Source organism: Quercus robur, chromosome 12, assembly GCF_932294415.1.
Source record: "Quercus robur chromosome 12, dhQueRobu3.1, whole genome shotgun sequence".
Taxonomy (NCBI): Eukaryota; Viridiplantae; Streptophyta; class Magnoliopsida; order Fagales; family Fagaceae; genus Quercus; species Quercus robur.
This window is the reverse complement of record NC_065545.1, coordinates 18,602,509-18,627,245: the sequence shown is the minus strand read 5'-3', so window position 1 is coordinate 18,627,245 and position 24,737 is coordinate 18,602,509. Positions and strand designations below refer to the sequence as shown.

General features: G+C 34.2%; 1 protein-coding gene, 1 long non-coding RNA gene and 2 pseudogenes across 2 annotated transcripts; 1 reads left to right on the top strand and 3 right to left on the bottom strand.

The window, feature by feature from the left end:
• Nucleotides 1-508: 508 nt before the first annotated feature.
• On the bottom strand, nt 509-4,489 carry LOC126709029 (uncharacterized; annotated as a pseudogene).
• Nucleotides 4,490-11,904: 7,415 nt separating this feature from the next.
• LOC126709030 (uncharacterized) lies at nt 11,905-13,290 on the top strand. Its single transcript, XR_007649301.1, has 2 exons — nt 11,905-12,318; nt 12,886-13,290. It is a non-coding gene; the product is annotated as an uncharacterized LOC126709030 (long non-coding RNA).
• A 6,643-nt stretch (nt 13,291-19,933) lies between these two features.
• LOC126709027 (protein SLOW WALKER 1-like) lies at nt 19,934-21,966 on the bottom strand (annotated as a pseudogene).
• Nucleotides 21,967-23,496: 1,530 nt separating this feature from the next.
• LOC126708228 (uncharacterized) lies at nt 23,497-23,991 on the bottom strand. Its single transcript, XM_050408031.1, has one exon. The coding sequence runs from the start codon at nt 23,989-23,991 to the stop codon at nt 23,497-23,499; it is 495 nt and encodes a 164-aa protein (XP_050263988.1).
• Nucleotides 23,992-24,737: the final 746 nt, after the last annotated feature.

Sequence of the window (24,737 nt, the reverse complement as noted above, 5' to 3'; positions counted from 1 at the left end):
TGATATATATAGTTGAGAAACTACTTTAACCCAAAATCGTGAACCAATGGATTTGGGCTCTTTTTTCTTAGTCCTTTTGTGCTCATTGTTAAGACCAATTCACTTGTTCATTAGAGATCTTGTATCAATTTGTTTGGCGAGTGGGAGAGCCTTAAACTAAAGGGCCATGGTCTAATACTCACCTTTATTATTATTATTTTTATTTTTTATAATAAATTTACTTGCATGGTTCCAAATCAACATTTGCATAGAGTATGTCTATAAGGAGAATTCTAATGGACTAATGCATACATTTTTTTTTTTTGGTATGTTACTATTAACGATTAAGATTAGATAAGTTTAGGATCTTTTGGATATACTGTAAATTTCTTTAAGACATTTTTTACTCTCCCCGTGTGTGTGTTAAAATATTTAGTATTTAAAAAAAAAAAAGATTAGATAAGTTTGATAAATACTTTTTTTTTTTTTTTTTAATGTGAACCACAGAATTAGAGGGGTGTTTGGTAAGGTATTTCAAACAACGATTTTCAGTGTTTAAATAACATTAATATTACACGTATTTTCACACACTTTTTCACTCACACGTATTTCCAAAAAATACAAACATTACTAGAGTAACAAACACCCCCAGAATGACCTAATAAGTTGAAAATCAAATTCCAATTCCAAGGGATTCTTACACCCAATAACCATTTATTTCAATTGTATAAAAAACAAAACATGGAGTTTCAACTCCAAATTTCTAAACTAGAAGAGACCCTTCCATGACAGTAATGGCTTTTCCTCGCAGAAGCACTGTTTGGTTTTGTTAGTCTAAATGAATGTTTAGTACTCCACCTCTAGGTGATGCCTGGACAAAGTAAACAATGTAAATTATACAATGAAGACAAAGATTACATAAGTTTCAATGCACTAGAGATAGCAAGAATACCGCATAAGCAATCAAATCACACTTCCCCAATTTTTTGCTCCAGTATGGTGTTAAGGCACAATTTGCACTCCCAGTTACAGGATCCTAAAAGAGAAGTGAGAAGTAAGAGGACTCCCCACTAGTTCAATTTCAATTTTAGACAATAACCGAAAGAGGAGTTACTTTTTTCCCCTTTCCTTTTTTAGTTCTGAATTCTAGTAGCACCCCAGAAACTAAAGGATTTCTAATGTTATCTAGAAATTGATTTATAACATCAAGTTTTTGAAAAGCATTACATTGTTTGAGACCAAATATTTTACCTCATTGATCCCAAATTTTGGGCCGAAATATCGATAGTAATAGTCAAATCCAGACCCTAGGGGAGCAACCCCTGAAATAATTATCCCCCTTCCTGGACATTTGCGTATTGCATCAAACTGTGGCTGTAGTTCTTCAACAGCTTGTCCTGATGGGAGAATGACCAGCAAAAGACCATTATCTTAGTTCCTAGTACTTAACAAAAATTTCATCTGTCAGTCAAAAAGATGCCACTTTTGCTTTGAGAATCACTTAGGCACACAAAGGTTGTTAGAAATATTCCAACCAATTATACATCGAATCTAATGATCATGTCAACAGATAAGACTAGTCATGATTCTCAATTGGGTCAAAAACAATACACACAATAGTTCATATCATTCATGTTAAGCCAACATTATATTCTCTCAGGGAACTTTCAAATGCATATATTACTATATGATACTCAAAACTTATGAGTAAAAGATATATTAAATCAAAGAGAAAAAGTATGGAGGTATTACAACGATATCATCTTTAGCAGTTGTCCTCTTTATATCAATCACAGAAGCACCATTCAGGGCATTGGAAATTGTTAAAACCTCAGCAGAATTTAAATCAGTCATTGGGGTGGTAGGAAAATTCAATTCAATAAGAAAGATCTCATGTGATTCGCCATTCTGAGAATTCAAACCATCGGTTGTTTTGATTTCGGGAACCCTTCTAGCAGTCACAATTCCGGATACAGTGACAAATTCCACAATGCTAGAATTCATAAAACTAGAAGTAAAGATTGTGTGTGCAGCAGCCAATGTGGCATGACCACAAAGCTGAAGCTGCAAAAGGTTATCAAACATTGCAGTGTCAATTACTCTTTAATCAAAATTTGGCTGCTATAAGATTCACATGCAAATAAATCATTGTAAGATATTGAATTCCAAAAGAAAATAAACATTCTTAAATACATCATGTTATGATTAAGCCTTAAATGAAATCTAACTGATAATGAACATAAATGGCATGCCAATCGAAATCATATGATCCGTCTGGTGTTTTTTGTGCTGAAAAGCGCTTTAAGCCAAAAATTGGGGTGTCTAGCAATCCTAAAAGAGTTCTTTCAAGAGGTCCCCAAAGCTCTAAAGTTGAAAATTGGAACTTTTAGGGAAAAAACTCTATAATTCACTATTAGTATTTTATAATTTTTTCACTTTTCTATCTCTCCAACTAAACGAACCCTAAGGGCCTAAAACACTATTCACTGTAATTTGACGAAAACACAAAACATTAAAGTTGTACTCCCTCCGTCCCACTTTGTTTGTCCTCTATTCCATTTTGGGATGTCCCAAAATATTGTCCTGTTTCTAAAAATAAAAGTTATTAGTTTACTAATGTTCCTATTATACCCCCAAGCCTCATTAAGAATAACTCTTTTTAAAAAAAGCTAATAAATTTATTTAAGGGTAGTTTTATAAACTTATACATTTTTATAAAGTAGACAAGATAATAAATGATGTTCCCTTCAAATATTTGACTTTTCAAACAGGACAAACAAAATGGGATGGAGGGAGTATATCGCAGTAGCTCTATTACTAAAGTTCTACAATTTTTATAATTCCTACAATATGTCAAACGGGCAAATAATGCTGTCACAATATAAAAAAGTTCAAATTTTTATCTAGAACTATATTACTTGGCAAGCCAAATTTTTATCTAGCATGATAGCCATTTGGATTAGCTTTTAGCTTTCAACTTTAAGCTTTTTAACTTATTTACTTATGCATGGGCAGAACTACCGTTGGACCGGGGGGCAATGGCCCCCCCTAATTTTTTTTTTAAAATTTATTATTATTATATATATGTGTATTAATTTTAGCAATTTTGTTTTATAAAATTACATCTTATTTCCCTTTAACAATATAATTGATTCTTTTAAGAGTAATGTTATACTCACAAACTTTTTTATAACATTTTTACAAATTTTTTTTACAGCAAATTCTTATTGGTTCACATATGGGCACACTACTCACATCATTTTTTTACTTATCAGTAACCATTTATTACATAAATAATTTATAAAAAACTTGTAACTCTAGAATTTTCCTCATTTTAGTGACCATAAAAAAATTTATAGATCTAAAATCTAAAACAAAATATACAAGCCCAAAAAAAAAAAAAAAAAAAAAAAAAAAAAAGCTCAACAACAAAAATTACGAGTAAAACTAAAAACAAAATTAGGCTCAATTAACTAATTTTATCAAAAATAAATAACCTTGCCCTTTTAAAAAAAAAAAAAAAATCTACACAAAAATAATTTTATTCTTACCTACCAAAAAAAAAAAATCTCAACATCTAAGTAGCAAAATCAGAGGTTGAAATCTCAACGATAAAATTGTCCCCCTAACTCAAAGTTCTGGCTCCATTCCTGTACTTATGTACATTTTCTTCGAATCCCAGATTTTTTAGATACAGATATGTTAGTCTTTTTTTTTTTTTTAAATAATAATAATAATAAAAATAAACTGAACTTTTGTAGCCCTCATAAAAAGGCTATTCAAAGGCGCATTTAACTGTTTTTTTTTTTTTTAAACTAATTCCTTTTTCTTTCAAATTTCAAAATTCTAATATTTCTTTTTCTTTTTTTTGGGCGGCAAATTAATATAGCCTCCCAAAGAAAGTAGTAAATTAATAATAAATATCTTTTCTTTTTATAATTCTCTACTTTCTTTTTTACCAACTACAAGTAGCATGTCCTTCTCCAAAAAAAAAAAAAACAAGTAGCATGCGTACATACACAACAAATTTTTATTTTATTTTTATTATCTGATTTGCTATTTCTTTATTTTGTCAATGAGTTACAAGCCAAAGCACATACCTCAGCTACAGGGCTGAACCATCTGATACGGAAGTGAGGAGTGGGTGAGTCAGAGTGAGTGAGCTGAGTCAAGTAACACGTAGTGGAGATGTTGAACTCGGCTGCCACCAGTTGAAACCACTTCTCGTCCCTTTGATCTTCTTCCTCTAACAAACATACAGCTGCCGGGTTCCCCTTGAACGCTGACTCAGTGAACGTGTCCACCTGCCAATTAAGTCCCACTACAAACTCAGAATCCCATTGATAAATATGTAACACAGATAGAGAGAACTGAGAAGTACCACGCAGTACTTGACAGGTTTCTTTGCCATGTTTCAATGAGAGTTACGTTTTTCAGATCGAAGAAGTGAAAAAATGGAGTCTGTCTCTCTTTTTTTCTAAGTCTAAATATATGGTATATTGGTCAACATACGTAAGCAATTTACAAAAGAGACTAGCCAGTATGGGAATTTTTAGGTAGGAATACTTAAAATAAAGCTCAATTCACAATTATTGAAGTACTAGGAAAAGTTCAATTTGGTTACTACTCTACTGTACGTTAATAGTGTCAATATTATTATTAGTCATTGAACTTTCAATTATGTTGATTTAATTCCTCAACTTAAAAACAAGTCTATTTTATCTAGGGGTGGCAAATAAGTGGGGTTGGGGTGAACATAATTGTGTTGGGTATATAAAACCCATTTACCTATTAAAATCCATTTAATTAATTGCTTCTAACCCAAATCCAACCCAACCCAATTATTATGGGTAAACCCCAACCCACCCAATTACCCAATTATCAAAATTATCAAAATGCCACTAAAGTGAAAATGACCAAAATACTCTAAAATCTTCAAAAATGACCAAAATACCCTCAAATTTAAAATTACCAAAATACCCCCAAAATCCAAAAAATGACAAAAATACCCCCGAAATCTAAAAAATGACCAAAATACCCCAGAAACCCAAAAAATGACCAAAACACCCCCGAAACCTAAAAATTAACAAAATACTCCTGAAACACAAAGAATGACCAAAATACTCCCGAAACCTAAAAAATGACCAAAATACCCCCGAAACCCATAAAATTACCAAAATACCCCCGAAATCCAAAAAATGACCAACATACCCCCGAAACCCAAAAAATTACCAAAATACCCCCGAAACCCAAAAAATGACCAAAATACACCCGAAACCCAAAAAATTACCAAAATACACCCGAAACCCAAAAAATTACCAAAATACCCCCAAAATCCAAAAAATGAACAAAATACCCTTAAAACCCAAAAAATGACCAAAATACCCCCAAAACCCAAAAAATGATCAAAATACCCCCAAAACCTAAAAAATGACCAAAATACCCATGAAACCTAAAAATTACCAAAATAATCACGAAACCTACAAAAAGACCAAAATACCCCCAGGAATCCAAAAAATGACCAAAATACCCTTGAAACCTAAAAATTACCAAAATACCCCCAAAACCCATAAAATGACCAAAATACACCCGAAACCAAAAAATTACCAAAATACCTCCCGAAACATAGAAAATGACCAAAATACGCCCGAAACCTAAAAATGACCAGAATACCCCCAAAACCCAAAAAAAAAAATATCAAAATACCCTCGAAACCTAAAAAATTATCGAAATACCCTCGAAACCCAAAAATTAACTGAAATACCCCCAGGAATCCAAAAAATGACCAAAATACCCTTGAAACCTAAAAATTACCAAAATTCCCCCAAAACCCATAAAATGACCAAAATACGTTTTTCAGATCGAAGAAGTGAAAAAATGGAGTCTGTCTCTCTTTTTTTCTAAGTCTAAATATATAGTATATTGGTCAACATACGTAAACAATTTACAAAAGAGACTAGCCAGTATGGGAATTTTTAGGTAGGAATACTTAAAATAAAGCTCAATTCACAATTATTGAAGTACTAGGAAAAGTTCAATTTGGTTACTACTCTACTGTACGTTAATAGTGTCAATATTATTATTAGTCCTTGAACTTTCAATTATGTTGATTTAATTCCTCAACTTAAAAACAAGTCTATTTTATCTAGGGGTGGCAAATAAGTGGGGTTGGGGTGAACATAATTGGGTTGGGTATATAAAACCCATTTACCTATTAAAACCCATTTAATTAATTGCTTCTAACCCAAATCCAACCCAACCCAATTATTATGGGTAAACCCCAACCCACCCAATTACCCAATTATCAAAATTACCAAAATGCTACTAAAGTGAAAATGACCAAAATACTCTAAAATCTTCAAAAATGACCAAAATACCCTCAAATTTAAAATTACCAAAATACCCCCAAAACCCAAAAAATGACAAAAATACCCCTGAAACCTAAAAAATGACCAAAATGCTCCCGAAACCTAAAAAATGACCAAAATACCCCCGAAACCTATAAAATTACCAAAATACCCCCGAAAGCCAAAAAATTACCAAAATACTCCCGACACCCAGAAAATTACTAAAATACCCCCGAAATCCAAAAAATGACCAACATACCCCCGAAACCCAAAAAATTACCAAAATACCCCCGAAACCTAAAAAATGACCAAAATACACCCGAAACCCAAAAAATTACCAAAATACCCCCAAAATCCAAAAAATGAACAAAATACCCTTAAAACCCAAAAAATGACCAAAATACCCCCAAAACCAAAAAATGATCAAAATACCCCCAGAACCTAAAAAATGACCAAAATACCCATGAAACCTAAAAATTACCAAAATAATCACGAAACCTACAAAATGACCAAAATACCCCCAGGAATCCAAAAAATGACCAAAATACCCTTGAAACCTAAAAAATTACCAAAATACCCCCAAAACCCATAAAATGACCAAAATACACCTGAAACCAAAAAATTACCAAAATACCTCCCGAAACCTAAAAATGACCAAAATACCCCGAAAACCAAAAAAAAAATATATCAAAATACCCTCGAAACCTAAAAAATGATCGAAATACCCTCGAAACCCAAAAATTAACTGAAATGCCCCCTGAAACCTAAAAAATGACCAAAGTACCCCTGAAACCTAAATATGACAAAAATAACCCCTAAACCTTAAAATGACTAAAATATTCTCGAAACCTAAAAAATGACCAAAATACCCCGAAACCTATAAAATGACAAAAATGCCCCTTAAACCTATAAGTCGATAAAAATGCACCCTAAACCTAAAAAATTACCCAAATCCCTCCTAAAATAAAAAAATGACCAAAATACTCCCTAAACATAAAAAATGACCAAAATAACCCCTAAACCTAAAAATGACTAAGATAACTCAGAAACCTAAAGAATGATTGAAATATCCCCAAAACCTAAAAAGTTATTTAACGACCTCCAAAACCTAGAAAATTACAAAAAAAAAGGCCCCAAAATCTAAAAGTTAACTAAACACCCCTAAAACCTAAAAAATTAGTGACATTCCCTCAAAACCTACAAAATGACTGAAATACTCTTAGAACCTTTAATTTAACTAAAATACCCTCGAAACATCCAAAATACCGTAAACCCCTATTTTGGTAATTTTAGAGGCTTCGAGTGTATTTTGTTCATCTTATAGGATTAGTGGTATGTTGGTCATTTAGATATTTTGATGGGTATTTTGGTCTTTTTTAGGTTTAGAGGTATTTTGGTCGTTTTAGGGGTTTCAGGGTATTTTTGGTAATTTTAGAGGTTTCAAGTAGTTTGTGGCCATTTTAGAGGTTTTGGGTTTATTTGGGTAAGGTTTAGGGGTATTTTCGTCACTTTATAGGTTTGAGGGTATTTTGGTCATTTTCTAGGTTTCATGGGTATTTTGGTCATTTTTTAGGTTTAGGGGGTATTTTGGTCATTTTATAGTTTTAGGGGGGTATTTTGGTCATTTTTAAGTCTCTAGATTATTTTGATCAATTTTTAGGTTTCGGGGTTATTTTGGCCATTTTTTAGGTTTTGAGGGTATTTTTGTCATTTTTTTAGGTTTCGGGGGGGTATTTTGGTCATTTTTTAGGTTTTGGGGTTATTTTGGTCATTTTTTAAGCTTTGGGGTTATTTTGCCCCTTTTTTAGGTTTCAGAGGGATTTTGGTAATTTTTAGGTTTCGGGGGTATTTTGGTCATTTTTTCGATTTCGGGGGTATTTTGGTCATTTTATGGGTTTCGAGGGAATTTTGGTCATTTTTAGGTTTTGGGGGTATTTTGGTCATTTTTAGGTTTCTAGGGTATTTTGGTCATTTTTTGGGATTCGGTGGTATTTTGGTCATTTTTTGGGTTTTGGGGGGTATTTTGGTAATTTTAATGGTTTTGGAGCATTTTAGAGTTGGGTAATTTGTAGAAATGATAGTTAGATCATAATTGGGTCTAATTGGGTACCCAATTAAAACCCAATAAACATTAATGTTAATTGGGTTTAATTGGGTTAATACCCATTTAACCCAATTAATAATTGGGTGGGTTTGGGTGGACAAATGGGTTTAGGTTGATTTTGCCACCCCTAATTTTATCCTTTGATTTGATTCCTCAAAGTTTATAGACGATCTTCTATCATGACTCTTGACCACATGTAACACAGGAAAAACATAAAAAGGGGGCTAGTTACATAATCATGTTATTACCCCCCTTGATCGCTAAGTTGACGTTTTCTCACATAACTTTTCTAGAATAGCTTTATACTGGTGCCTAAAATTACATGGAGAATCACAGGAGGCGGAAGAAAATTCTATAAAATAATTTGGCTAGGTGCACATGAGGATGGCAAACAGAATATATGGGAGCGATTAAAAAATAAAATGATTAATTTTTTTTTTGGTATATACAGCTTCCATATTATATACAATAATCTAAAATAAATACAATTTAGTACACAATACGACTATATCTTGTAATAGTCTAAAAAATTATTAATAGTTTAAAGATTAGTAAGACAACAACCATTGAATGTATAATAACTTATTATATTTATATGTAATATTAATTAAATACAAATATATGATAAAGAAGAATAATAACAAACTTAGGAGTGTGACTAGGAGTAAATGTGAACTAAGAAAAAAAAATTGATATAAATTTTTGCGTTTGAAGTGTACGGTTTTTTAACCATACACATGGTCACTCTCTTAGAATTGGAGCAAATAGAGATAAAAGCTAAGAAAACTACTTGATCAAACAATTATTGTACTAAGAAAACATAGATTGGAGAAAGAGAAATAAAGAATGAAGAAAGAAATCACAGATATAAATATAGATCAATTGGTTGGAACGGTAGTGTAATTTTTTGTTGATGAAGAAGAAAAGTGCAAGGAAAAACAACTTCATTTTGTTGTCAACAGAAAAGTAAATTAGAGTCCCAGATAGAAGGTTTATTTATTTATTTATTTTTAATGAATGAGCAAAAATTTGAAACATTTTTTTCTTTATTAGAAAATTAAATATTTTAAGAATAATGAGCAGTTTTCCAGTCAGTTTGGGCCAAATCTGATGAGATCCGACAAGATCTCATCAAGACCCAACAAATTCGGCCAACCAGACTTCGACCGAAGACTAATTGCTACCTGAGTAGGTCTACTTGAATTGACTCCTCATATCGGTCAGCACCCGGTCCAGATCTTGGGGACACAAGTGATCGGGTCAATTCCAACCCTTCTGGGTTGGACAAAAACCCAACTCAGTCTAACCCATGAACAACCCTACTCACAGTTTGCCATATTAGAGTTGATCACATTTTTTTTATTTTCCTTAATTTGTTAGTTAGAGAAGTAAGATTTGAATTCGACATATTTATTAATACTAAAAAAAAAAAAATATCAATTGTGGTATAACTCTTGACAGCCTCATTACACTTTAATGGGTCTTCTTTAAATTGATAATTAATTGTGTATTCTACTATCATCATATCAAAGATTTAAAGATTCGTGGAAGTTGGGGAAGGGGGCCTCACCACACTTTAAAGTTTTAAGATTCAAAACAATAAAAGAAATCGGAAGCAATAAACATGTGATCATTTAATGGTTTTGTTGATTTGATTATTAGCTTGTGGACTAGCACGAAAAGCTCTATACAAATCTTATCAAGCAATTTTGGCATGCCCAATTGCCCACTCAAGCAACAAAAGGAAAAAGAACATTTCCATGTTCTCAAATTAGATGCAATAATTATCATGGGGTTAAGATGATATCAAGATACTACAACTATCTCAAGGGACCCTCCTATTACCATTGAATAACTACTTTTACCATAGAGAAATTTAATGCAAATAAGTTTTATTATATTGAAAAGTTTAGATATTAGACTAAGGAAAAAAAAAATCTACATTGTAAATAGATCAAATTATTCAAATTAAAAAACTACGTTGTAAATAGATCAAATTATTCAAATTTGTAAGTTAAGAAAAAGGTCAGATTTGGTTTATATGGAAGAGATTCAATTTTAAATTTGATTTGATTGGGGATTTTACCATGAGATTATTCAAATTTATACGCATACATCAATCGTTCAATATTAACCAAAGACAACTACTGACAAATGCAAAAATCCCTGGTCCACCATAACCAGTCCAGCGCACAGACAAAGAAGCATGACTCACAGACATTTTACTGCGGTTGGAGGTGGACAGTGGAAATCAAGTCACTTATTAGTCCTTTCTAGCCAGGTGGACCAATATGTGCTTGAGAATGTCAAAAAGGTAAAACACCCCATTTTGTGTGTACGTTGTGCCTTTTTATTTCTTTTGACATCTGCTCTTCTCCTAATTTTTGTGTTATGATTTTATATTATCTTGGAATTTTTATATGAGAGTGGATTGTGTAATAATATTTCTACGTAATAAAATAATATATCTTATAATTACCTTTATTTATAATATAACACATTATTTATTAATTTTTTTTCTTTGTTTCTGTTCAACAACCACAATCACCACCACAGTCGCACTACACACACCTGACACCACCACCACCACCACTAGTAGCAACCCATAATCTACCTTCAACACCAAAAAAAAAAAAAAAAAAAAAACCCAGGCAGCAAATCCACTGACCCAAGATCTCGTCAAGACCCAACAAGTTTGGCCAGCCAGACTTCGACCGAAGACTAATTGCTACCCGAGTAGGTCTACTTGAACTGACTCCTCATATCGGTCAACACCAGGTTCAGATCTCGGGGACCCAAGTGATCGGGTCGATTCCAACCTTTCTGTGTTGGACAAAAACCCAACTCGGCCTAACCCGTGAACAACCCTACTCATAGTTTGCCATATTAGAGTTGATCGCATTTTTTTTATTTTCCTTAATTTGTTAGTTTTGCCATATTAGAGTTGATCGCATTTTTTTTATTTTCCTTAATTTGTTAGTTGGAGAAGTAAGATTTGAATTCGACGTATTTATTAATACTAAAAAAAAAAAAAATACCAATTGTGGTATAACTCTTGACAACCTCATTACACTTTAATTGGTCTTCTTTAAATTGATAGTTAATTGGGTATTCTGCTATCACCATATCAAAGATTTAAAGATTTGTGGAATTGGGGAAAGGGGGCCTCACCACACTTTAAAGTTTTAAGGTTCAAAGCAACAAAAGAAATCAGAAGCAATAAACATGTGATCATTTAATGGTTCTGTTGATTTGATTATTAGCTCGTGGACTAGCACGAAAAGGTCTATACAAATCTTATCAAGCAATTTTGGCATGCCCAATTGCCCTCTCAAGCAACAAAAGGAAAAAGAACATTTCCATGTTCTCAAATTAGATGCAATAATTATCATGGGGTTAAGATGATATCAAGATACTACAACTTTCTAAAGGGACCCTCCTATTACGGATTCACATCCCATGCAATACCTAGGGTATTGCACGGGGTGCAATAGTTCTAATATCAACCATTGATCTAATCCAATAGTTGTAAAGGATTGCCATGTCATCGATCCATGTCTCATTATTTTTTTTCTCCACTTTCTCCCACTCCACTTCTCTTTCTCTTTCACTTCCTCTTTCAGATTCACCAAATTTCAAAAAATTTCTCTCTTCCACCAAACCTTGCCGTTCGTGGGACACAGGCGTCGAATCTCCATGATCATGGCTACAAATGGAAGCTTCTGAGGCTCACACGACCACCACCAGCGGTGCTTGCCGGCCTGACCTTCTCCTCTCCCAACGTCTCCCTGTTTTCTCGTTCTCTCAAGTCTAGCTGTGGCCAAGCTTCTGGTTGCCCCTTCTCTGGCAGTGCTTCTCAGCGGCATCACCAACGTTGGTGGCCGACGGGTCCTCATTTTCTCCTTAATTTATTTTCTCTTCTATTTTTTTTCTCTTTATGTTTGCTTTTAAACACGACTGAAACCCATGTTTTTTTTTTTTTTTTTTTGATTAGTTTGATATTGGGTATGGCAGAATGTTCAATTGGCAATAACCCCATGTTCTATTTTATTTTAATGTTGATCTTGGAAATGCGTAGAAGATTTTGTGAAAATGTCTATTAGAAACTTTGAAGTAATGTTTCTTGGTTGAAGCTTGACCCATTTAAGCTTGACCCATTTCCCTTTCCTTGGCTGAAGCTTGACCCACTTATCTCAAATTTCTTAGTTTCTTTCATTGAAACATTACTATGCTTCTTAGCTTAATAATAATTTCTGAAATTGGAATTTATCACGGTGTATCAGTTTTTTCTCATTGTCTTAGTTTGTTATATTTTATAGTTTTCTCTCATTGTCTTAGTTTGTTACTATCATGTTTATTTTATTTTAAAGTTGATTTGGAAATGCACGGAAGATGTTTGTCAAAAAATATATTTGAAACTTTGAAGTTAAGCTAATTTATATGCATATTGTGCAGTCTTGAGGGAGATCATCAGATTGTGAAATGCACCAGGATGCTCCCCCAATAGGCTGATTCTTTTCATTTCATAGCTAACAAGAGAGGGATCTAGGCTCTAGCTAAGGTGATGAACAGAGTTAACGGTTGATTCGTTTCACTTCCTACACCAAGAAGACTGTCAAGTTCTTGTTTTTTCAATTTCAATTGGCCAATTCCATTTCCAATCTTGACTATGGGGAATCCAAGAATCAACTAATGGCTTTGTCAACAATAATGTATCTTGTATTTATCAGCATGTATCTTCTGCAAACGGGGAAAAAAAATAGAATGAAATGGACTTGTTCTGGCCAGGGTGTTGTGTTTTTGCCTCCTGTTGTTGCTACGGAATTGAATAGCTGAACAAGTTTTTGCATCTTCATATTATAGATGATTTTGTGCTGCTAAGCTGATTTTGTGTTGACAAATATATGTAATGTATGCAATTTTATTTGTGTTATAAGCTTTCTTAATGCATTTCGAATTTTTATCTAGACTAAATGGAGTCGTTTTTTGTGTATGAATTTGCTTGGAGCAAGTACTTAATGCATTTCGAATTTTTATCTAGACTAAATGGAGTTGTTTTTTGTGCATGAATTTGCTTAGAGCAAGTACTAATATTGACGATGACTCAAAAACACAAATTATATTGAAGTGTTTACTTGACTCTTTATTCTTTTGAAAACAAGGAATACATATCAAGAGTCTTCAAAGAATGCTTGGCCAATTTTACAATCAAAATTCAATTCAAGAGAGTTGACAAGAAATGAATTTGATCTAAAAATGAACAGAACTTTATTAGAATGTAGCTTTGACCACGAGGCCATATAACAACAGTTCTGTTGAAATATACACTTTGTTAACAAGAAACAAATCTTCCCATCATCATAAATTCATAATACAAAATTCCCACAAAAGAAAAAAAAGAAGAAGGTCTTGTAAGCTTCAAGATCAAGTTCTTTGACAACCGTAAGCGGCATGACCTGCTCATTAAGTTCCAGCTAGTGTGCCTCCTGCCTGCTCATAAAGTTCCAGCTAGTGTGCCTCCTGCTTCTTGACTGTACAATACGAATGTAATTATAAGTTTATAACTAAGCCACCCATCACATGCATAGACATAAGCAAAGTATACCTTTTAAATTTAAAGAAGCCTACATAACCTCAGTGGCTTTCAATGTTCCAATCTAAAGGCATTATTTATTTGTTTTTAACTTTTACATATATTTAACAAATCTTGGAATCAGTGGCGACTCTAGAAATTTTTTTCAGGGTGTTCCCCAACAAGTATAAATTACTCAATTTATTAACAACAATAACAATAAAAAAAAAAACACGCAAATATATAAAGTTTACAATTGTTTTCTTATCAAATATTGGTTTATAATTCTAGTAAAAGAATAAACAATAAACTATAAGTTCATTTGAAATATTAATAAAATTATTAATTATTGTTGTTTAGTTGTTTCATTAATTTGTTTGTCTTTTATAAACTATACTTTGTTATATTGTTGTTTCATTAATTATAAAATTATTAATTGTTGTTTAGCCTAACATAATTTAATTTGTTTGTCTTTTATAATGTGTTGGTTAATTAAATTATTAATTATTGTTTATTAGTTGCTTCCCCCAATTAATTATTGGTTAATTAAATTATTGTTTATTAGTTGCACTAGCACACATCTCATGTGCATTTACTTCCCCTAATTCAAATATCCCACCTCGGTCCCATGTCCCCATCCACCCCCCCCCCCCCCCCACTGAGGTTATGTAGACTTCTTTAAATTTAAAAGGCATTATTTATTTATTTTTAACTTTTACATATATTTAACAAATCTTGGAATCAGTGGCGACTCTAGAAATTTTTTTCAGGGTGTTCCCCAACAAGTATAAATTACTCAATTTATTAACAACAATAACAATAATAATAAAAAAAAACACGCAAATATATAAAGTTTACAATTGTTTTCTTATCAAATATTCGTTTATAATTCTAGTAAAATAATAAACAATAAACTATAAGTTCATTTGAAATATTAATAAAATTATTAATTATTGTTGTTTAGTTGTTTCATTAATTTGTTTGTCTTTTATAAACTATACTTTGTTATATTGTTGTTTCATTAATTATAAAATTATTAATTGTTGTTTAGCCTAACATAATTTAATTTGTTTGTCTTTTATAATGTGTTGGTTAATTAAATTATTAATTATTATTTATTAGTTGCTTCCCCCAATTAATTATTGGTTAATTAAATTATTGTTTATTAGTTGCACTAGCACACATCTCATGTGCATTTACTTCCCCTAATTCAAATATCCCACCTCGGTCCCATGTCTCCACCCCCCCCCCCCCCCAAACTCAGACAAGCCCCATTACCCCCAATCACAAAAGTCAATAAAAAAATTCACAATCACAAATCACAATATACTAAAAGACAATTAATTGTATCTCACCAACACCAACACCAACGGATAAAGTAAAAAACAGGGGCAAATATTAATAAAGTGATAAGAGAAAACTAAACAATCAGATAAAATCTCAAAGAGAGAGACTCTTATTTGCTTTTAGTCTTCAGATAAAAAGAGAGAGACAGAGAATCTAAGAGAGAAACACATACCCATTAATCCATTAACCTGTATATGTAAGAGACTAAAAAGAGAAAAAGATGAAATACCTTGAGGCAATGCTATAAATACCATTTCGAAACCCGTTTCAGTTTGTTAATTAGAATAGAATATTTCGGTATCAGACTATTTCAATGTATCATTTCGAAATCACCACAAATAAATAAATAAATAAATACATATTATTCATATATATAAAAAAATAAAAATTCAATATATTAGTTTTTTTTTTTTTTCAACTCTTAGAAAAAGTAAGTCTGCATTTGGTTATTTTCATAAATAAAATAATAAAATCATTAATGATATTTTTGTAAATAAAGCCAATATTTTGAGTAATTAAAATCATAGAACCTTCTTGAAATTCACTTTCCCATTTCCCAAACCCACCCACGTGAACCACCCTTTCTCACCTATCCAATTTATTTCAATTGTCTCTCACACTAGTCAATATTCTTTTCGAAGTTTCAAACGGCTGGACACCATCACAGCAGTGCAGTTTCTCTTTCTCAGTCACTCATCCTGTTCTTCTTGTTTTTCTTTTCTCAGTTTTTCTTGCTGCCACCATATTTTTTTTGTTTTTTTTTCTTCGATGTTTTAAACTGAGACGAAGACAGTCACGATGTGCTCTGTTGCAGCGTTGCTTGAGGCTTAGGCGCCATCTGTTGGTTGTTGTCATTGATGTGCTTTGTTGTAGTTTTGCTTTATTTGATGAATATGTTGCTCTGGTTTCTTTAGGTTAGGTTGTAATAGCGTATATTGAGTTTTGGTTTTTTATTTTATTTTTTAATTTTGAGAATCCGTGGGTTTTCTACCATGTTGGATTTGCTTTACCTTGTTTTTTTTTCTTTAGATTGGGTTTGTAATCTGTTGTTTAGGATTGATGTTGGGCTTTTTTTTTCCTTGGTAAGCTTGCTCTTTTACAAATTTTTTTGGCTTGCTCTTTTACAAATTTTTTTGGCTTGAAAGTAGAACAAATAATTTCTTTTTTAAATTTTTTTATTTGAGGGTGTTCCTCTTTTTTTTTTTTTGAAAGCAGGGTGTTCCTGTTCCTAATTTTTTTTTTTAAGGATAAACAAATAAAAAAAAATTAATTATTATATATATATATATATTTTTTTTTTTCAGGTCAGGGTGTTCCTGGGAACATCCTGGCCTAAACGTGGCGTCGCCACTGTGTGACCTTCATCCTCCCATAATCGAACACCTTCATATACCCATCCAATCCCACACTCAAAACTCTATGCTCCCTCCCTTCCTCAACATTCTCCTTCCCAACTCTCCCTACACAAACTGAAGTAACCATCTTGGTATGACTCTCCATCGAATAAACCATCTTCCCACCTCCAATAAAATCCCAGATCTTGGCCACAATAAATGTGTCTTAACATTTTGCCTTCTCCTTACTTTTTTTGTCAACATTTACAAAAGTAGAAACACAAAACTTACAGTATTTCATTTGTTAGATTGATCAGTGTTTCAGATGCATAATCAAAGCATATTCCAAAAATACAAAGGAAAAAAAAGATAATACAGCACATAAAAACAGAGGACACGTCTTACCCAAGAGTGGGTCTCTCCTTTGAGCTACAGGAATGAAACCAAAACACTAGATCAATAAAAATGAATGGCTATTTTTCAGCAAATTATGGATCATAACTGATAGTATCAAAGGTGGATTTTTTCAGCAAAATCAAACAAACCCAATTCAAAAAAATTAAGATAAGATCAAAACAAATACTCTCCAGATAATAAAAATCCAAACAACAAGATCCCCCAATCATTTAAAAAAAAATTCCTGAAGTGTCGATTAGAGAGACATAGGAAATTTACCAGAACCACCACCGGAATTGGTGGAGCGGAACACGGTGGCTGTTAGCTGTAGCCATGGAGATTGAGCCATGGAGTCCTAGGGAAAGATCTGATGGAAGAGAGAGGGAGAGAGAGTTTTTTGAAATTTGAGGAAGCTGAAGGGTGTAGAGAAAAGAGTAAAGAAACGGGTGAAAGTGGTGTCACGTGGATCAATGACGTGACTCTATGATGTGTCATATTTATAACGGTTAGATTAAAGTAATGGCTAAGATTGAAATTATTGCACCCCATGCAATACTCTAGGTATTGCACGGGATCTCAATCCTTATCGGTAGAGTCTTAAAGCTACATATAGCTCACTAATGATTGATGTGCTCATAGTTCAAAGGTAATACATCCTATCAACCTTAACTCTCTTCTAAACTCGCAGCCTTCATCACTATGACTAGATCCAATCTCCAGACAAGCTGTATTTCTTTGGCCATTACCAAGTTTTTAAATCCCATAGAGGTGAACCATAACTAGAAGCAGATGGGAAATTGGGTATTTTTTAGTTCACTAAATAGTAATTCTCTCAACTTCAGACTTTTAGTCCTTTCTCTTTTGTTTTAAAAAAATAAATGACAAACAAGTAATCTTTTTACTGAAAAGAAAACAGAGCAGAGCAGAGTTCTAGAAGCGAAATATGGAAAGGTAAATGAAAAACAGAGAGATATTTTCTATATGAGAAATTGTAAAATGCATTCCTCACTTGATTACTGAAATGACCTTTGGTATTTATACTTATACAGACACACATCGAAAAGAAAAGGCAGGAAACCAAAACTGAAATGTAACAAACTCTAAAACGGAAAAGCAGTCATCTTTAACAGAATTTTAAACAAATTAATGACATGATGACTTCTGAGTTTATGCTAAACAACATAGGTAATAAAAACTGTACGACTTATAGCTTAGTGATGAATTCTGAAGGTTATAACACAACTTGCAGCACAGCAAAAAATAATTTAACACGACCTGTCATTTGCAGCTTTTGTCTTAACATTCTATAGTCTATACGACTGTATATACTATATAGTATATAGAGAAGAATAGTATGATTGGCAAATGTTGTAAAAAAAAATTCTATAATCTATATAAATTTGACTGTTTGTGGCTTCTTAGTTGATGTCATTAGTTAGTTTTTGAAATGTTACACTGCACCCTCAAAATTCAATCCTATACAAGATTCTTTCTTCAAAGGTTTAATCCCAAATCAGAATAAATAAAATGTATCACAAACTATGATTCCAGGACAGATTGCCAAATTATATGTAAAATCCAATCAAACTTCGTTAATAGAAACATAAGAACATCACAAAACCACACCAAAGAGCTTCAACATCAAGACAGAGAAAGGTATATTTACAGAAATTCTAAAGGAGATACCTATAAAAAATAAAAAAAATTCTAAAGGAGACATTTTCACTTGGGTAGGAATAAGAATTACTTCTTTGATAAGTGATAAATCTAAGAATAGGCACTTCCTGCTTTTAAATTTTTTGGAAAAAGAAAACTGTTGTTATCACCTTACTGAATGCCAGAATAGGTCATTTGCAGAAGTCAAGCTCCTCACCAATAAAACCATCTTATTTTTTCAATATAAGCAGAAGACGACTTTGTAGGCAAGGTTTAAAGAGTCACTATACCATAGTATCCACCAAGAATAATGAGACTATACGTTGGAATCTTCCAAGGTACTTCCAGCTTTTAAATTTGTTGGAAGAGGATAACTACTTGTTACTACTGATTCATGTACTGAATGACAGAATAGTGCATTTGCAGAAATTGAGCTCCTCAGGTAAGATTTAGAGAGTCACTGTACTATAGTATCCAACATTAATGAGAATATATGTTTAAATTTACTATTCTCTATTTAAAAAAGGGTGGAGAGGTCACATTACTAAAAGAAGCTAGGTGCCCAAATAAGCCAAGTCATCATAAAGTGAATGCCTACCATTACGGCCATTTAGGTGGAAATGGCCAATGTTATTTCCTATCACTAACATGTCAAAAACAACAAGAGTTTGCTGTATTCTTCAACCTCCAATTTCAATGTTGTCTAGGCACTAACTTGACCTGATGTCTCATGGTGATTTTTGAGTCGATGTAAATGCATACATGCATCTATCCTTTAATCTTCTAAAAGCTCCATAAACCATGTAAATGACAGATAAATAAGAGCAAACAGAAATTAGATATTTAAAACAAGTTTAACAATACTACATCCAGGTTTGCTTGAGAGTGTATGTGGAATTTATATAAATGGAACATAAATTTCAAATTTAATCCTGGAATATATTTGGAAGACCCCAAAATTTCAAAAATTCAACCTACTTAGTCCATCAATATACGTTAGAATTTCCTATCGACAGCTCAAATACTAAACAGGCAATGGCATTACCAAACTACAGTTACAAAAGCTGACCTTTAATGATATAATATAAACACCATACCAAACCAACATAACAGACCTCATGTATGTCTATTCTAAGAACACAGAACAACACAACAAAAGAGGCATATAAAAACCTCATTGGGATGAATGAATAAAAATAAATAAAAGCTTGATATGATATATCTCATTGAGTAACTATAGTTCCTCAAAAAATTACAAAACGAAATGAATAATAACACAAACAAAATTTCATGACATCAATTGTCATGACAAGAAAGCTGCAAGCAGGTAATCAAATAATACAACTACCTCATAAAAAACCAAAAAGGCAATAAAGGTTCATCCCCTTCCAGCAATCCTCAATAAAGGAGAAATGATACCCTGTAGCTCTTGCAAAGAATGTTGTATCCGTATCTCCTCCTCAACAGACCGCTTAAGGTTTCTAATTTGACCCTTCAAGGCCTCAGAACCCCTGATATCTTCAACCAGCATTTCAAGAACCTTCTTCGTCAATCCCATCAACAAACCTGAGAATCTTGGCACTGTAGAATACTTTTGTAAGAACATCAACAGCAACCCAAGCTCCTCATTATCCAGATTCTCAACGCACTTCAACAATTTCCTCCTTGCCACCAATTCCTCCATCACCGCCACCACATTCTCCGGATTCTTATTGCCCAACACTGACAGCAGTGCCTCCTTGTGCCTAAACTTCTTCAACAACTTACCATGCTCTGCCAACTTTACCTTCTTTGGCCTCATAACCAAATAATCCCCCTCCTTAGGCTTATCGCCCTGCCCTCTATGAAAATACCGAAAATATGAAGGCCTCATAACCCTTCTCTCCTCCTCCACACCTAAACTCCAAAAGCTTCTCAAACCACTCTCCACATTCTCCTCCCCACATTCTCCTGCTTCGTTTTTCTCTTCCCAACATACATTACCCCATTCGAACTCCCAATCACTCTCACCCCACAATCTGGTGAAAACCCAATTGACATAAGTGGTGCTGGGAACCTCATAGAATGTGTGACCTTCATCCTCCCATAATCGAACACCTTCATATACCCATCCAATCCCACACTCAAAACTCTATGCTCCCTCCCTTCCTCAACATTCTCCTTCCCAACTCTCCCTACACAAACTGAAGTAACCGTCTTGGTATGACTCTCCATCGAATAAACCATCTTCCCACCTCCAATAAAATCCCAGATCTTAACCGAATTCCCACCTGCAGTAGCAACTAACCCAGTCAATCTCACATCCCAGAGCTTAACCGTATGATCATAAGACCCAGGGACACACATTTCATGACTAACAGGTGAAAAATCACCACAACGCACATAGTCCTTACTCCTTATGACCCAAAAGCTCTAAAAGTGGAGTCTCAGAAGCAACATCCCAGTACTTAACAACATCATCATCGCCCCAGAGAGAGACCAAATGGAGCTTATCATGAAGTGGGTATTTGAGAAAACGTACCGGGCGTGTGTGGGACCTGAGTTTGCGAAGTGGGGTCCGCGTTTTGACATCGAACACTTGGATTAGACCCGAGAGGTCAGATGCAGCGATCAAGAGGCCGTCACAGCGGAACGAGGCAGAGGAAACGACGTCGGAGAAGGAGGAGATGGTGGAGGAAGGAGAGAGGGTTTGGGGATTGAAGATTTTGAGGGAAGTGGAGTGAGTGGCGGCAAAAGAGTGAGGTGGTGAGGGAGAGAAAGTGAGGGAAGTGATGGAGGAGATGAGGTCTGGGATTTGGTGGGTTTTGAAGGAGGACCAGTACTTTGATTCTGGGGTTTGGTTTGGGGTTCTGGGTTTGGGTTTGAGCTTCGGTTTGATGGGTTTGAAGGTTGAATTTGGTTCCGCCATGGAAGGAGGTTGTGCAAAGTGAAAGCTCTAAATTTTGGAAGTTCAGGGTTTTAGACAGGGAATACCGAATATGTGTTATGTGTGCTTGTGGGGTTTTAGACTGAGAATACCACGCAGGAAGGGGTAAAAAGGTAAAATAATTACGGGGCGATATCACTTGAACATCGTATGTGGGGTTGTTCAGATTCTTCAAGAAACTAGTTCCAGCCCAACCAGTTCCTAGTACCACCACCTTCTTTTTCACGTTCTCCGATTCAGATGAAGCAATGGCAGGAGCACCGTTGGTCGAGTTTGCCTCAGCATAGGAGACAAGGACCCCACCACTGCAACGAGAAGCAACAAACACAAGCCAAACAACACAAAAAATCAAATCATGAACTCACGTATCATAACATTTTACATTAAAAATCGAATTGAAAAATACAAATTCGCTCTGGAAAGGGATTAACAAAGAAACGGCCATTCAATCTAAAAACACTATTTTAAAAAATAATAATTTCCAGTTCACAAAACCGCGCTGTGTTTATAACTCACAATCTTATAGCAATAGCAATTAAAATTCAATGTGCTCAAAGCACAATTTTTCATTATTCGATTAAAAAATATCTTAACACAAAATCTTTGAGCTACCTAAAATAAAAAAATATAAAAAAAATTAATTTTTTTTTTAATTCTCTGTATGTTTATGGCAGAGTTGTACGGATCTCAAACTTTCAGCACCACCAGCAACAACCTCAAACGAACCAAAAAAAAAAAAAATATACAATTCAACGCCAACACAGCACCACCAACACCACCCTCTCCGACCATCCACTCCACAAAAAAAAAAAAAAAACCAGGCAACAAACCACTGACCCAAAACCCACTCCGATGGACCAACGCCAACACAGCACAGCCACCAACACCACCCTCTCCGACCATCCACACCACAAAAAAAAAAAAAAAAAAAAAAAACCCACGCAGCAAACCCACTTACCCAAAACCCACTCCGACGGACCAACGCCAACACAGCACAGCCACCAACACCACCCTCTCCGACCATCCACACCACCATAAAAAAAAAAAAAAAAAAAAAAAAAAAAAAAAAAAAAACCCAGGCAGCAAACCCACTTACCCAAAACCCACTCCGACGGACCAACGCCAACACAGCACAGCCACCAACACCACCCTCTCCGACCATCCACACCACCAAAAAAAAAAAAAAAAAAAAAAACCCACGCAGCAAACCCACTTACCCAAAACCCACTCCGACGGACCAACGCCAACACAGCACAGCCACCAACACCACCCTCTCCGACCATCCACACCACCAAAAAAAAAAAACCCACGCAGCAAACCCACTCCGACGGAGCCACATACACCCATTCGGCATTAATAACAATCCAGTTGCTGGAGCAATTTGGGCCCAAATGCCAAATGTATTTTACAATTTGGCGTTTGAGAAGCCAAATGCTGATGCTCAACAGTTTTCATTCAATCAACTGAAAATGGAAGACAACAAAGTCCAAATACACAGCAACACAGAGAAGAAACCAGAAAACATTCACATAGAAGAAACCAGAAAACATTCACATAACACATTGAAAATCTGAAACAATATTTCATTATCACACAAAAAGTTACTTCATTACAAAGCTGTTAAAACCCATAACCTAACAACCCAGTATACAAATTCTGATAAATGTTAGGCAAAACACCGCCATTAGCCATGGTCACAGACTCAAAACCACTGTGAAATGTGGCAAAACTTAAAAGACTCAAAACCTATAAATATATATATATATATATATATTGCCCGTAATTTTTTTTTACTCAAAACAAAAAAAAAAACAAAAACCCAGATGCTTCGGTCTTCACTCTTCATCCTCCGCCGCCTTCTTCTTGCCCTTCCACCACGTCAAGAGCTTCTCCTTGAGCCAGAGGAAGACCCTCACGAGCAGCTCGAATGCTCTTTCACCAGCGGCAAAGAGCATGCCCTTCAAAATGGTGTGAAGGGCCGCCTTGACCGCTGGTGGAAAAGGCAAATCGGATACATGGTTTTTCATCTTTTCGATGAACTGATGGACAAGCACCTTGGCGGGTGAGTTTTCCCCAGGGCTTGAGAAAGCCCGGGAAGTGAGGAGATGGGGAGGAGTAAATGGAGCGGGTGGAGTAGAAGGGATGAGATGGGTAGTGAGGAGGAGGAGGGGACGAGTAAATGGAGCGGGTGGAGGCTTGAGAGGAGGAGAACGGGTTGGGGTTGTGGTGGTGGTAGGAGCAGAGGGTGGTGGTGGTGGTGGTGGAGGAAAGCGGGTTGGGGTTGGGGTAGTGGTAGTGGTAGACTTGATCAAAAAACGACGGAGAGCCATTTTCAAAGCTAGAGTAGAGACTGAGTTTTTTTCTTTTTTTTTTTTTTGAATGAACAGTGATGGGTTTTAGGGGTGGGGTTTTAGGGGTTTTATAGGGATTGTAGGGTTAGGGATAGGGTTAGATAACCTAACCAAACGTAGTTAACCGTTTTTTTTTTTTTTTTTTTTTACAAAGATTTCGATTTTTTAACCTTTTTCAGGGATGATGATGGGCTTTCGAAAATGTAGATGAATTGAACAGGTTGTTGTCGTTGGCCCAATTCAAGCTAGTTCAAACTTGGGCCGAGTTGAATCCCATTGCTATTTTCATTTCAGTTAAGCTATAATATCTGGCTGTACTAAAAAATAATAATAAATCTATCATTTTTGTTACTCATTTTCCCACACATGCTTAAGGGGCTAAATTCTCTCTAAGCAGTAGAATGGACACAAGCCAGCTTGGCATATATATATATATATATATACACATTTTTTTAATTATGATTTGTTTAACCTTAAAAAACTGCGAGTTTGTGATCACCCTAAATTTTTTAAGATCCAACAAATTTTTTTTTTTAAATTTTCTCTTCTTAACAATATATTAGGCCATTTCAAACAAAAAGAAGCCTTTCAAAAAAACAAAACAAAACAAAAAGAAGAAGCCCATGAAAAGATTTATTGAACTTAAATTTGAAAGTGGTGTAGCTTGTAGTAGCATTGATAATAAGACTATTGTACAACAGTTTCAAAATATGAAAACTCGTAGA

Excerpts from the sequence above, each read along its gene's own strand:
- LOC126708228 (XM_050408031.1), bottom strand. The coding sequence starts at position 23,991 with ATGGCTCTCCGTCGTTTTTTGATCAAGTCTACCACTACCACTACCCCA.